The sequence below is a fragment of the Schistocerca piceifrons genome, chromosome X (assembly GCF_021461385.2).
Source record: "Schistocerca piceifrons isolate TAMUIC-IGC-003096 chromosome X, iqSchPice1.1, whole genome shotgun sequence".
Taxonomy (NCBI): Eukaryota; Metazoa; Arthropoda; class Insecta; order Orthoptera; family Acrididae; genus Schistocerca; species Schistocerca piceifrons.
The window spans coordinates 101,032,188-101,045,136 of record NC_060149.1 but is presented as its reverse complement, the minus strand read 5'-3'; the positions used below and the strand labels follow the sequence as shown (position 1 = coordinate 101,045,136).

Genomic DNA, 12,949 nt, shown 5'->3' with positions numbered 1-12,949 from the left:
AAATAAGTGTTGTCATTTAATTTTCGTCTCTAAATTCAATAGTACATGTAACAGTTCCCTTAAGATGGTGTTATTTAAAATCTTATTTTGTTTGCGTTAATTGGCTGCCGATGTACAAACCGAGATAGCAGAAACCTTCCAGTATATTAAGAACTGCGTTTTTGTTAATGTTTCCATCGCTGTTGGCTAGTCAAACAACATAACTGAAATATCATGTGTCGGCACTGCTTCGTAGAATACTAATGCCTGTAGTGCGTAGACAGCTGCCCGTATATAGGTCTAAAAGAGAAAATTTAAGCTGAGATATCGAGGCAACTCCCGAACTTTCAGGTTTCATCAGCAGGGTTAATTATAAGTGGATAAAGAATAGAAACGGTACGGTAGGGGTGCCGCGCGGGGAATGGATGACTGGAGCTGTTGCACGTTTCTGCTACACTGGTGTTCGCGCCACAGGCTCCGCTCCGGGAGGCGGGTACCAATGGTAAGTCTGCCGTCGTCGCTTAGCAGCTGGCTCTTCCTCCCGCGCTTCCCCATTCCGATGCTTTCTGACTAGCGTTGCTCCTTCTCGAATTTCCTCGCGCGTGGCATCTACAAGTAAAGATCTCGCTTCCTCCGTCAAACTGCTACTTGAAGGGAGGGAAATGTTTGGGACGGAAGTATCTGTTCAGTATTAGATCTGTTTAATGAATGTATACTCTTAAAGTAATGGATGGAACTCTGTCGGCTCGTAGCATTTTTGAGTTGTGATTTGCTGGCTTTAAGGGTCAGGTAGGTTCTGAGGGATCGGAAGCAGGTTTTACGTCGCAGATACGGTTCTGCATTTCAGTGACGTTTGTGCATTGCGAATACATGGTTGCTACTAATAATCACCTAGAGAGATTTATTTTGCTTTTTAGGTTGCCTTAAGGGTATTTTGCTTTTAAAAGAGCGTCTAATTTTTATCCAGGATGACGATGTGCGATCCCGGACGGAGAAATATTCGCCTCTTTGAGTTTGTCTTCCTGTTTTGCATTTAGTTGATCATGGTTTAGGAGATGCAGAAATATGAAGAAAGTCAGCATTTCCTGACCATCTGATCTTGAAAAAGTTTGATGCTTGTACGACATGCAGATTGTGCAGTGACTTTGATAGTATTTATAGACCTATGCTCGACTAGGTATGCTATAATACTGTGTTTTCATTAGCTGCGAAGCTACTGAAGTATTCGGTAAATTTCGATCGGACTGATTCCGGTTTTTGTAATCCCGTATTCACGATTTGTATCCTACCGCTTCGGCGGGAATCATAGCTGTTAAGTGATTTAAGACGTATCTAGGAGAATGCGAGAATAATAGGTTTTTGCAGTTACGTCCTCTGTACTGCTAACAAATTTTCTCCTTTGTCGATTTTAGGATAGATTCTTATTAAAAACAGAAAATTTATGTAAGTGTACTTGCAGCCATATTGCTTCGCACACATTTGTATACCTTAATTTAATATCGGCACGCCGCTCTCTTAAGTCATTTTACACTTGACACCAGCTTACCATCTGCTTGAGTAGTTTCCTAACTTGACAGGCACTGTACATTGACACTCGGTTGCGGTTGTCTGCCAGTCTGATTGTAAATGAGGATTAAAACAAATAAAAAAAATATTATTTAAATATTCTTGTGGTCTACCCCCTAACGAGAAAAATATGCTGGTGCCTTCAGATAAACTTTAAACATTAACACGTTGGGCATTTGTACGTAAAGGAAGTACTTTGTTATGAACACTCAATTACTAGTCGCATCGTGCCAAAAATATGTTAGATATAAGAGTGGTGATCGAACCTATGGGGCAGTATTGGAATGCTCTAGTCTCTTACTTCCCGACGTTACCGTCTCAAATAACATCGTTGATGAACGTTAGAAGTAGATAACGCCTGTGATCGCGTTCTGAAGGCGTCTGCTAATTGTTAGCTTATTCTGCCTCTGCCGTAGATGGAGTGCACGAGGCACCGTGCTCTTCTGAGGACTTGGGAAAGAGCGGAGCTGATGGAACGGGCGCGCTGCCCGTATTAAAAAGAAGCTCTGTGCCCAGCGCTCGGCCGCCGAGTCACTTGTCACTCTGCCCACGCAAACATGTTTCATTAACTCCCAAAAAACACCATCACATATAAATACATGATTAGCAGAGTTAGCGGCAGATCCATGTTACGAAACTCGCTGGAGTGCTGTAAAAGCTGCGTCAAGTTTTAAAACAAAATGTACGTTTGATAGTGCATTGCAACAAATCGAAAACGATAACTGTCGAGCCGAAGCATATCGAATAATTTTCTTTCATCACACTGGTTTAGTTTGATGCATAAATTGCAGTATATTCACGTATTGGTTCTGCAGCATTTCGTTAGCCAGACCTCGGAGCTATTGCAATGGTGGTCGCAGTAACGCATCTGTAACCAGCTCTAAGAGAAAAAAACTCGCCACCTGTAGAGCTGGAGTGCCATCTTAGCAACAGTTTTTTCCGCCGGTGGTGATATTAAAATTTAAGGAAGCATCTCGCTTTCAATGGTGAACATATGCGACACGGGACTTAATTTACGAAGTCTAACATTTTATTTTTTATTTTATTTTTTTTAATTTTTTTTTTGCGGAAAAATAATTTTGTGCCTTAGTGATGTCTCGCAGTGACGGAAGAAGTGTTGTCGAAGTGGTACGAGAACATTTCCGCGATATTGAAAGTGACGTTTTCCAAAAATTTTCATCGCTAAGCTTCCATGGCTACATTATTAACGAAAAAGTTATACTGTACTTTAAATATGAAATGAAAGTGATATTTTCAGTGGTTGATCGCAATCATTTTGAACAAATGTTGTCGATGCTTCTGGTCGATCCTCGAACGACTATCCCATATGATTCATTCTTCTGCAGTGACAGTTGGCGTCTTGTTTCGTTGGGATCCTCATTAATGTCCACTATATCGAACTTGTTAAGAGTTGGCAATTTTATTAGGACATTTCGCCGTCAGCAGGTAGAGTCTACATTTCATTCCGTGTCAGATTATAGCCTGGAATTGTGAAGGCTGACATATCTACTGCAGGCTTGTGATGCTTTCGTTTTTTAAATGAACAGCAATTGAAAATAAACATTTTTATCAGACAGTTCAAAAATGTTTCGCGTTAAAAATGGTGAGTCTGTCGGAAGTACGACGCAAGTTTCTTTTTTTATTATTACGCTACGAACAGTAATACGAAAACTGCTGCAATGTTGAAATGTATTGGGTCTTCTGATAGCTTTCGGACATCTATGCATGTGGGAGGAAGTAAGTTTCTCTGATCAGCTTGTTTGCATATTCGTCATAACTCGAAGGGTGATATGAACACCACACAATGTTGTACTTTGTTAGATGTATGCTGTTGCCTTCCTCTGCTCTGTCCAGCCAGTTACAGTGGGACACACAGTTTAATATGGAATCCAAACCAAGCCACACCCAGAACAAAAAATTAAAACCGCATAGTCGTTGTAAGGAATAAAAACATTTGAAATAAAAGCCTTTGATTAAAATTTTTTGTGGGACTTGCAGAAATAACACAAAAATAACAAGATCTCTTGTCAGTTACTCAGTAAGAGTGACTTAACTCCTCTATCTTTCAAAGGAAAATAAAATGAATAGAGAGGAGCACTTCATTAGGTAGACAGTTGGGATGAAAAATGCTTTGCTTAAAGATAAGATGTTTAACTTGCCAGAAAGTGTAGTATGCTGTTCCTTGCATCTTTCTTAAGCAAAGCATGTATGTATGGTATCTTATTATACGAAGCTGTATTGTTTACAAGAGAATGCATTATGTATGTTAGATTTTCATAATTGCAAGAAAGGAAAATATTATAGTACAGCAGTTTACTTTGGAGTCTGAGGTTGGTCCTCACATGATTGCTTTGCACTTCAGGTACCAAAAACTCTCTTCACAGCCAAAAAATGTGATCTGTTTATGTCATTGGTAGGATGATATGTGAATAAATAATGTAGGTATATATTCAGTATTACTGGTATGCTTCTGCTGAGTGTGATATTTCCTAAAAGTACAAAGTTATGTCCTATTACATGACTAATTATGCAAATTCAATTATTGATTAATGCAACAATTAGGGTCTATCAAAAGTGTCTTATTATAATTTTAGTGCAGTTTTGGTAAGGTTGGCAAGTATTTTTATGATGCTTAGTATGTAATAAATATTTGTATCGGTAATTCACACTGAAAACTCGTTCTTGTGAATATAATATTGGGCCGTGGTAGTGATTAGATTCTGTTTTCCGTAACTTACACAATTCTTACAAAGTATTTAAAACTGCAGCGATCAACTGATATGATGTACATAATTTCACACTAGGGGTAACACTCCATTTCACATGTAAGCAACTGTGAATAGAAATGATATTTACAATCATTTTGGCATTTCTTAGCAGTAGGAAACAAGGAGTTGTTTGTTGAAACGTATATTGACAGTTAATGAAAAAGACCACAGTTAAGACAAACATAGAATTTCTCAAAAACATCTTTGCAATCAAGGTTTCCAGTGATTTTAGTAGGATAATTAAAATGTTTGGGGTGTGGCCCTTTAATGAAGGGGAACCATTTTTTTTCTGGGTGTCATTATACATGAGTGGGACTGTGATTTCTCAAATTTCATCACTGGGAATACAACAGTAACAAAAAACAAAACATAAAAATGGTACCGATGTCACTGCCATTATTTTGTAATATCAGTACTGCAGTAAGATCTTACCAAAATCCTGCAGTTTTTTATCATAGCAAAAGTCAGTGCAGCCCATAATTTTTTTTCATGTTTTACTGGTTAATTAACTAGTGTTTGAAATGATATCTGAATGTTAAATACTTCTGCAGTTGATCCATTATTGTTGCTGGGATCTCACTCGAAATCATTAGGAACACAACACTGTGCATTTAGTAGGCAGAAGTAGGTGAAACAGAAATGAAGTGTAGCAAAGGAAATGGATCGCAAAAAACTCTCTCTCTCTCTCTCTCTCTCTCTCTCTCTCTCTCTCTCTCTCTCTCTCTCTCCCCCCCCCCCCCCCCTAACCCCCTCCCTCACCCCCACCTTTTTTTATACATCATTTAGAGTTGAATTGTCACCACAGTAGATAATGATATATTATTACTAGAGAAGAAAATTCTTTCTGATGGTGTGCAAATTTATTTATTTAAGGCCTTTGCTTACAGCTACTGATTGGAGAATTGTACCGGAATTCATTGTTGTCATAAAATGTCCTGTCATGAACAAAAGTCACTTACATCGCAATCAGCACAGAAACAAAGTCACCCGTGAAGAGGCTTGTGATTCTCACAAGATGTACATAAGTTTGGGAATTTTGTTCATGTATATTTATTTATAGAGGTACATTTGAGTCAGTTCCATTCTCAACTACTAAAACACAATATGTGTATGTGAAAATTCAACAGAAGACCATAATGTTACACATAATCCTGAATTTATAAAATGTTCAGCACCTGCAATAACAGCTTCTACATGTTATGGGAGATGTTTATTGTGTTCTGGAGCTGTTGCCTGTCAGGTTGCTTTTATTCAAGTCCACATTTTGCCACTTGACTTGGTGCCACAAGGGGACCTATTGAAAATATATTCTAATTTAAATATGTCCCAGGAATATTTCATAACACGTTGTCACAAAAAAAGTGACATGATAAATGACGCATAGAAGTAGCAGAATAGCTCTGGAGAAATTACTGTTGTTCTGGTCAAAAACTCATTGTAATAGCAGCAGAAATGTTGATTTTGCACTGTTGTTTGACATGGCAATACAGTTGTTATAATTTTGTTCAAGTTTGTTTCACCAATGAAGAACAATTCTGAATCTAAACTGTCTTCACAGCTAGCCTTATTCATTTAATTTCACATTCATGGGAAAGCATACAGGAAGCTTCCCCTGGTATAAGGTAGATCAGTACTGTGATGATCTGTGATGAAAGCTACAGACTTTAAAAATTAATTATCCCTGGAATCACATATTTTGTGTAGTAGCTGAAGTTGTTTAAGTGTTTATTGAGATAGACAAATCTACTAACTAGCCAGAGAACTTTTGGTAGTAAATTTGGAACTACACCATAAATTGATTTACGTTGGTAAAAGCCATCCATTTTCAAATACTGTATGTAATTTACATGCAAAACTAAGTACTATCCAATTTGTAGATCTTATGAAATTCTTAGACAGTTAGAATATTGTACTCAACACAAATAAGGCATGCCAAATAATAAAATCTGACAGTTATTGGATATTATGTTTTTCTCGGTGACTATTGTGAAGCTGCATTTACAGATATCTTTTAAATGTGTATGTTGTTGTTGTTGTGGTCTTCAGTCCTGAGACTAGCAGCTCTCCATGCTACTCTCTCCCGTGCAAGCCTCTTCATCTCCCAGTATTTACTGCAACCTACATCCTTCTGAATCTGCTTAGTGTATTCATCTCTTGGTCGCCCTCTACGATTTTTATGCTCCACGCTGCCCTCCAATGCTAAATTTGTGATCCCTTGATGCCTCAGAACATGTCCTACAAACCGGTCCCTTCTTCTTGTCAAGTTGTGCCACAAACTCCTCTTCTCCCCAATCCTATTCAATACCTCCTCATTAGTTATGTGATCTACCCATCTAATCTTCAGCATTCTTCTGTAGCACCACATTTCGAAAGCTTCTATTCTCTTCTTGTCTAAACTATTTATCATCCATGTTTCACTTCCATACATGGCTACACTCCATACAAATACTTTCAGAAACGACTTCCTGACACTTAAATCTATACTCGATGGTAACAAATTTTTCTTCTTCAGAAACGCTTTCCTTGCCATTGCCAGTCTACATCTTATATCCTCTCTACTTCGACCATCATCAGTTATTTTGCTTCCCAAATAGCAAAACTCCTTTACTACTTTAAGTGTCTCATTTCCTAATCTAATTCCCTCAGCATCACCCGACTTGATTCGACTGCATTCCATTATCCTCGTTTTGCTTTTGTTGGTGTTCATCTTATATCCTCCTTTCAAGACACTGTCCATTCCGTTCAGCTGCTCTTCCAAGTCCTTTGCTGTCTCTGACAGAATTACAATGTCATCGGCGAACCTCAAAGCTTTTACTTCTTCTCCATGGATTTTAATACCTACTCCAAATTTTTCTTTTGTTTCCTTTACTGCTTGCTCAATATACAGATTGAATAACATTGGGGACAGGCTACAACCCTGTCTCACTCCCTTCCCAACCGCTGCTACCCTTTCATGCCCCTCGACTCTTATAACTGCCATCTGGTTTCTGTACAAATTGTAAATAGCCTTTTGCTCCCTGTATTTTATCCCTGCCACCTTCAGAATTTGCAAAAAAATATTCCAGTCAACATTGTCAAAAGCTTTCTCTAAGTCTACAAATGCTAGAAACGTAGGTTTACCTTTCCTTAATCCATTTTCTAAGATAAGTCGTAGGGTCAGTATTGCCTCACGTGTTCCAACATTTCTATGGAATCCAAACTGATCTTCCCCGAGGTCGGCTTCTACCGGTTTTTCTATTCGTCTGTAAAGAATTCGCGTTAGTATTTTGCAGCTGTGACTTATTAAACTGATAGCTCGGTAATTTTCACATCTGTCAACACATGCTTTCCTTGGGATTGGAATTATTATATTCTTCTTGAAGTCTGAGGGTATTTCTCCTTAAATGTGTATATGCTGCCTCTAATGAGTTTTGTTCAGCTTATACTTTTCCAGGTAAACATTGTTTTATCATATGTTGTTTTTGTTGTTGTTCACCATGGCTTTCTTTGTATCTAGTTAGTAGGTTTTGTAGTTTCTCTGTAATAATTGTAAGACGTGAACACAGTGCTAATTGATAGGTTCTTGGATGAGTAATTTACCATTAAGTAGCAGATCATTTGGCATGTCATTTGAGTCTATCATTCTTGATGTTGAATGCTTTCAGTTCCCTACGTCATATTCAGAACTGTGCAATAAGAATTGTCATACCATCTTCTTTGACTACTGGTCCTCCACATGTACCTGACAGATTCTCATGCGAACACTGTCACTTCTCATCCAAAGATTCTCATTTAATTTGCCCAAGCACCTGTGTAATACTTTCATATAGGCCATACTCAATAAGGACTCCAAATGCTAGAACAGTGTTCTACAGTTTGTCAGTCTACCATCTTTTACGATGCGTTTTCCTTTCCTGTTATGATACTTTCCTCTAGACAACCGTGTGGTACAGTGCCTAGTGCCATTCAGATATCTAGAAAGATGGGGTTGTACCTGTTCACTGGCATCTACTGACTTTTAGATATTGTATATGAATAAAGCAAGCTGTGTAAAATGTAAACTTTTGCAACTGGAAATGTCACAATTAATAAAATGTTCTGGGTTATTATGCCGTTGTCGAATGGATTTCACCTTAAAACCCAATGTTTTGTCCGTATCTGTGGAGGACACTTTCAAGGGGGGTTGTAGCTTCTTTGAATGTCCCATTCACACAGTAGCAAGCCATGGTGTGAATTAGACATTCAAAGAAGCTGTGATGCCCTTTGAAAATGTCCTCCACAGATGGGGATGAAATATTGGATTTTCAGGTAAAATCCATTCAACCAGAGGATAATAGCCCTAACATTTTATTAATTGAAAGCAAGCTGTGTTTCCCAGGTTTTTTCCCCCCCTCCCTGTTTCAGCTTGGAATATGCTCTAGAATTCTGCAACAGACAGACACTAGTGATAATTTCTCACTGTAAAGAAATTAGTTTATTGGAGTACAGTCACACAAAATATTGTTGTATGTTGACCGAATACAAAGTTTCTGGAGAAAAGCGTAATGAAATATGACATAAATGGAACAGACACCTAAGAGCTTTAGTCAAAGGGCTGTAGGTTAAAGAAATATGCAATTTCATCATTATCTCTCCCCCCCCTCCCCATATAGTTGTTGGGGGAAAAAGAATATAAATTTGAGTGTCCTTAAGTGTGTATTATAAATGCTTATTTACAGTAGAAAAAGTTGTCAGCAATCTTCTCTTTAAGGAAACCTTCTTGTTATGAATGTTTAAAGTTTATGTGAATAGCACTTTTGCTATAGTGCCTACGTTCAGTTTCCTTCATTTTACAGCTATGATCATTGTGGGAATAAATAACATATTTCCTCACTCATTATGTAGTGACTTGTTACATGAATGAGTAGCTGTCTCGTCTGTGGTCTTACAAAACCTCAGGAAACAATAGAAATATAATAGTGATGCATAATCCTCACCCCCTACCCCTCTCCCATTGATGTCTTTCCAATGTAACTTAACCTGGCATCTGCCTTCCTTGTAGTTCGAATAGTGTGGTCATATGACTTGAAATTCCTCTGGATTGAAACCTGAATAGATACTTGAAGGTCAGTCATGTCAGTGATCACTAAGTGATGGTTTAATCAAAGAGTACTGAATCGTTTCACTGATTTATATGTATGAAAATAAACAGTAGTGTGATATAATGTTGACTATTTTAATTGTGCTGCTGTTGACAATATGTGCTTACAAAGTATTTACCTCGAACTGTCATTAAACATCCCATTGCAGTAGGCCTAAGGTATTTAGTGATGAAATAAATTTACAGTCTGTGATAGTCAATTGCACTGATATTTTCATAATTAATGAATGTTGTTTTAAGTGTAAATAAATTGATTCACAATTACTCTTTGCAGAGGGAACACTCGAGTGAGGAGACCATGGCCACACTATCACTGCGAATCAGCATTGTCGACAAAAATGTTACGAAGACTATGCAATTTGACCCAACAACTACAGTTTATGATGCCTGCCGGATAATAAGGGAAAAAATATCTGAAGCCAACCAAGGGCAGCGTAAGTGTTACACAACATTTATGTATACGAGTAAGTTTTGTGATGATAGTCAACTAAGTAACTACAGCCTAGAAATTGGCAGCTGACATTTCAACAGAAAAAGAAGTATAAAAATGTAATTTACACCACATGTGTAATTCTGCATATTGTCGTTTTTCAGCAAAAGATTATGGTCTATTCTTAGCAGATGAAGATGCTAAGAAAGGAGTGTGGTTGGAACCGGGAAGAAACTTGGAGTATTATATTTTGAGGAATGGTGTAAGTTGATGACAATTAAGAGTTATTAGTTACTAATAGTATGAAACATAATGTCTGGTGATGCAATTTGTTCTTATGAATCTTTCTATATTAATTTCTACAGGATCTGTTAGAATATCGAAAGAAGTTACGAACTCTCCGTGTCAGGATGCTGGATGGTACAGTGAAGACATTACTGGTGGATGACAGCCAACCAGTAGTGAATTTAATGGTTGTTATTTGCACAAAGATTGGTAACTATTGATGTTTTTACAAGATAACATTACTTAGCTCTACACAATCTTTGTTCGCAACTTACTGCTTAAAACCCCTTCAAAAAAGAATCATTGTAATTTCAGGAATTACCAATCATGATGAATACAGTCTTGTTAGAGAGAACCAGGAGGAAGAGCTAGAAAATAAACCAAATTTTGGAACCCTTACTTTGAAACGAAAGAAAGAGGAAAAGGAACGCGATGCCAAAATGGACCAACTGAGGAAGAAGCTTAAAACAGATGATGAAGGTCTCTGCAGATATTAATAACTGAGATTTTACAGTAAAATGGTAACATCAACTTCTCTTCTAGTTTAGGGTGTCCATTTAATTTTTATTTAAAAAAAATGGGTCATTTGATAAAGCTTGGAAAAAAAGGGACAGTTAAGGGGAAAAAATGGGGCACAAGTTGTATTGAGAAAATTTAGTGGACATAGTTTTCCTTTGCATTGTGCTCTCAGATGATTGCAAATGACATTTTCAATTATTCTGCTGCACTTTCAACTTACTGTTCACTTTATGTATTTTATCAAGAAGTGCATTTTTGTTTGAACATTCATGCAATGTTTCTTTGTCTTAATGTCATTTCCAGTGTCAGATCTACCACAATGTCCAGTACCAAAGTTTGATTTACACAACTTACATTCTACAGTTTCTCCACTTCCAATGATAAAAGTAAACTCACTTTTTTATATTACTGCTAAATTAATTTTCTTTTTGGCGTGAGATGAAACAATGAACATGTAATGGTAACACCAACAGTGCAAAACGTTTACAGTAAATAAACAAAAGTTGTAAAAGTGGCATTATGTACAATAAATTACAAATCAGACTTACAGTAATGTAAAATGCTGTAGTCAAGTGAAATCACAAAAAAGTGGGACATTTGAGCATCCCCCAAAAAGCTATCGGGTTGTGGATTTTTGAGGAAAAAGGGGAACTGTCTCAGGAAATGCGAGACAATGGACACCCTGTTCTAGTTTGATGAAATATATTTTATTCTGTTCATTGTCGTCATTTTTACATTACAACATAGAGCTAGCTAACTTCATATATTTTATGTTATGTTGGTGTGTATTAATTTAATATCCTTCCCTAAAATTTGATTTGGTATTATGTTGTAGTGAACTGGATTGATCCTTCTAAAACACTTCGTGAACAAGGTATTGACGAAGGTGAAACTGTCCTCCTGCGACGTAAGTTCTTTTTCTCAGATCAAAATATTGATTCGAGAGATCCAGTACAATTGAACCTTTTATATGTCCAAGCAAGAGATGCAATGTTGGACGGAACACACCCTGTGACTCAAGATAAAGCATGTGAGTTTGCTGGTATTCAGTGTCAAATACAGTTTGGTGATCATAATGAGAATAGGCATCGTCCAGGATTTCTTGAGTGAGTATACACTGTAAGAAATTATGTTATTACTGCTTTACTGCAACATTTTTAACTAGTAGTTTAAGAGAATTGTGCAGTAATTATATTACACAGAATTATTTTAAAGTTTATTTATTGCAAGTGTTCTGTGACATTAATTTCTTTTTTTTACTTACAGTTTGAAAGAATTTTTACCACAGTCGTATGTTAAAGTTAAAGGTATTGAAAAGAAGGTTTTCTCTGAACACAAGAAACATATTGGATTATCTGAACTTGATGCTAAAGTGCTATACACTAAAACAGCTCGTTCTCTTCCCACTTATGGTGTAACATTCTTCCTTGTAAAGGTAAGTGTTCTAAGACCTACCATGTGCAAGTAAATATGGTTGGTTGGCCTAAGTCAAGAACAAATCTGCATTCAGTTTTATATTCTGTTGAATTTCTGTGAATTTCAACAGTTCATACAAAATAGTTCCTGTCATCAAAAACATCTCGTAGTACTGTCATAGTAGCATTGCTGATGTGTGCACTTAAATTGTTCGCCACAAAATAACCATAGCTTTTTATTAAACAATAGAAAGTCCAGGTTGGAATATCAACAATATTATGAAAAGGATAGTTTACTACTCACTGTAAAGATGACACGTTTAGGTGCAGACTGTTACACATGAGATTTTGGTCAAAGCCCTCCTCAGAAAAGAAAAGAAAGTGCACACACATTCACACAAGCAAGCACACCTCACACACACACAAGACTGCTATCTCCAGCCCATGTGCCTGGGTTGTGTGAATGTGTGTGTAGTTTGTTTCCTGTTCTGAAGAAGGCTTTGACTGAAATCTCAGGGGTAACAGTCTTTTCGTTGTGCTTGTCTGTAACTCAGTGGGTCATCTTTAGGGTAAGTAGCAATCTATCCTTTTCATAATATTGTTTGTAGCTTTTTGTTGTTATTTATTATGCCTGCAATAAAGATTGCAGTCTATTGTTCATGTATGTATCATAAGTTATGGTTTGGTGGGAAAATATCAGTTTAATAATTAATGTTTGCACCAGTTCGTCACTGAACTCATTCTTTCGCATCATGCAGAGGTTCTTGATGAAGATTTTCAGAACTCCACTGTTGTTTCCTGATTTTACACATCCGAACAAATGCAGCCATACTAAAAATTTAAAAAAAATATCTGGTTCATGCACAGA

At 37.0% G+C, this 12,949-nt stretch overlaps 1 protein-coding gene across 3 annotated transcripts in view; it reads left to right on the top strand.

Moving 5' to 3' along the window:
- The window catches only part of LOC124722634 (talin-1), a 284,201-nt gene that overhangs the window by 146,079 nt on the left and 125,173 nt on the right, over positions 1-12,949 (top strand). For all 3 annotated transcript variants that reach the window (XM_047247780.1, XM_047247781.1, XM_047247782.1), the window contains exons 3-8: positions 9,707-9,866; positions 10,027-10,124; positions 10,228-10,357; positions 10,463-10,627; positions 11,502-11,772; positions 11,933-12,101. In XM_047247780.1, coding sequence (XP_047103736.1) covers positions 9,731-9,866; positions 10,027-10,124; positions 10,228-10,357; positions 10,463-10,627; positions 11,502-11,772; positions 11,933-12,101 — 969 coding nt within the window. In that variant the 5' untranslated portion in view covers positions 9,707-9,730. The remainder of the gene's footprint in view (positions 1-9,706; positions 9,867-10,026; positions 10,125-10,227; positions 10,358-10,462; positions 10,628-11,501; positions 11,773-11,932; positions 12,102-12,949) is intronic.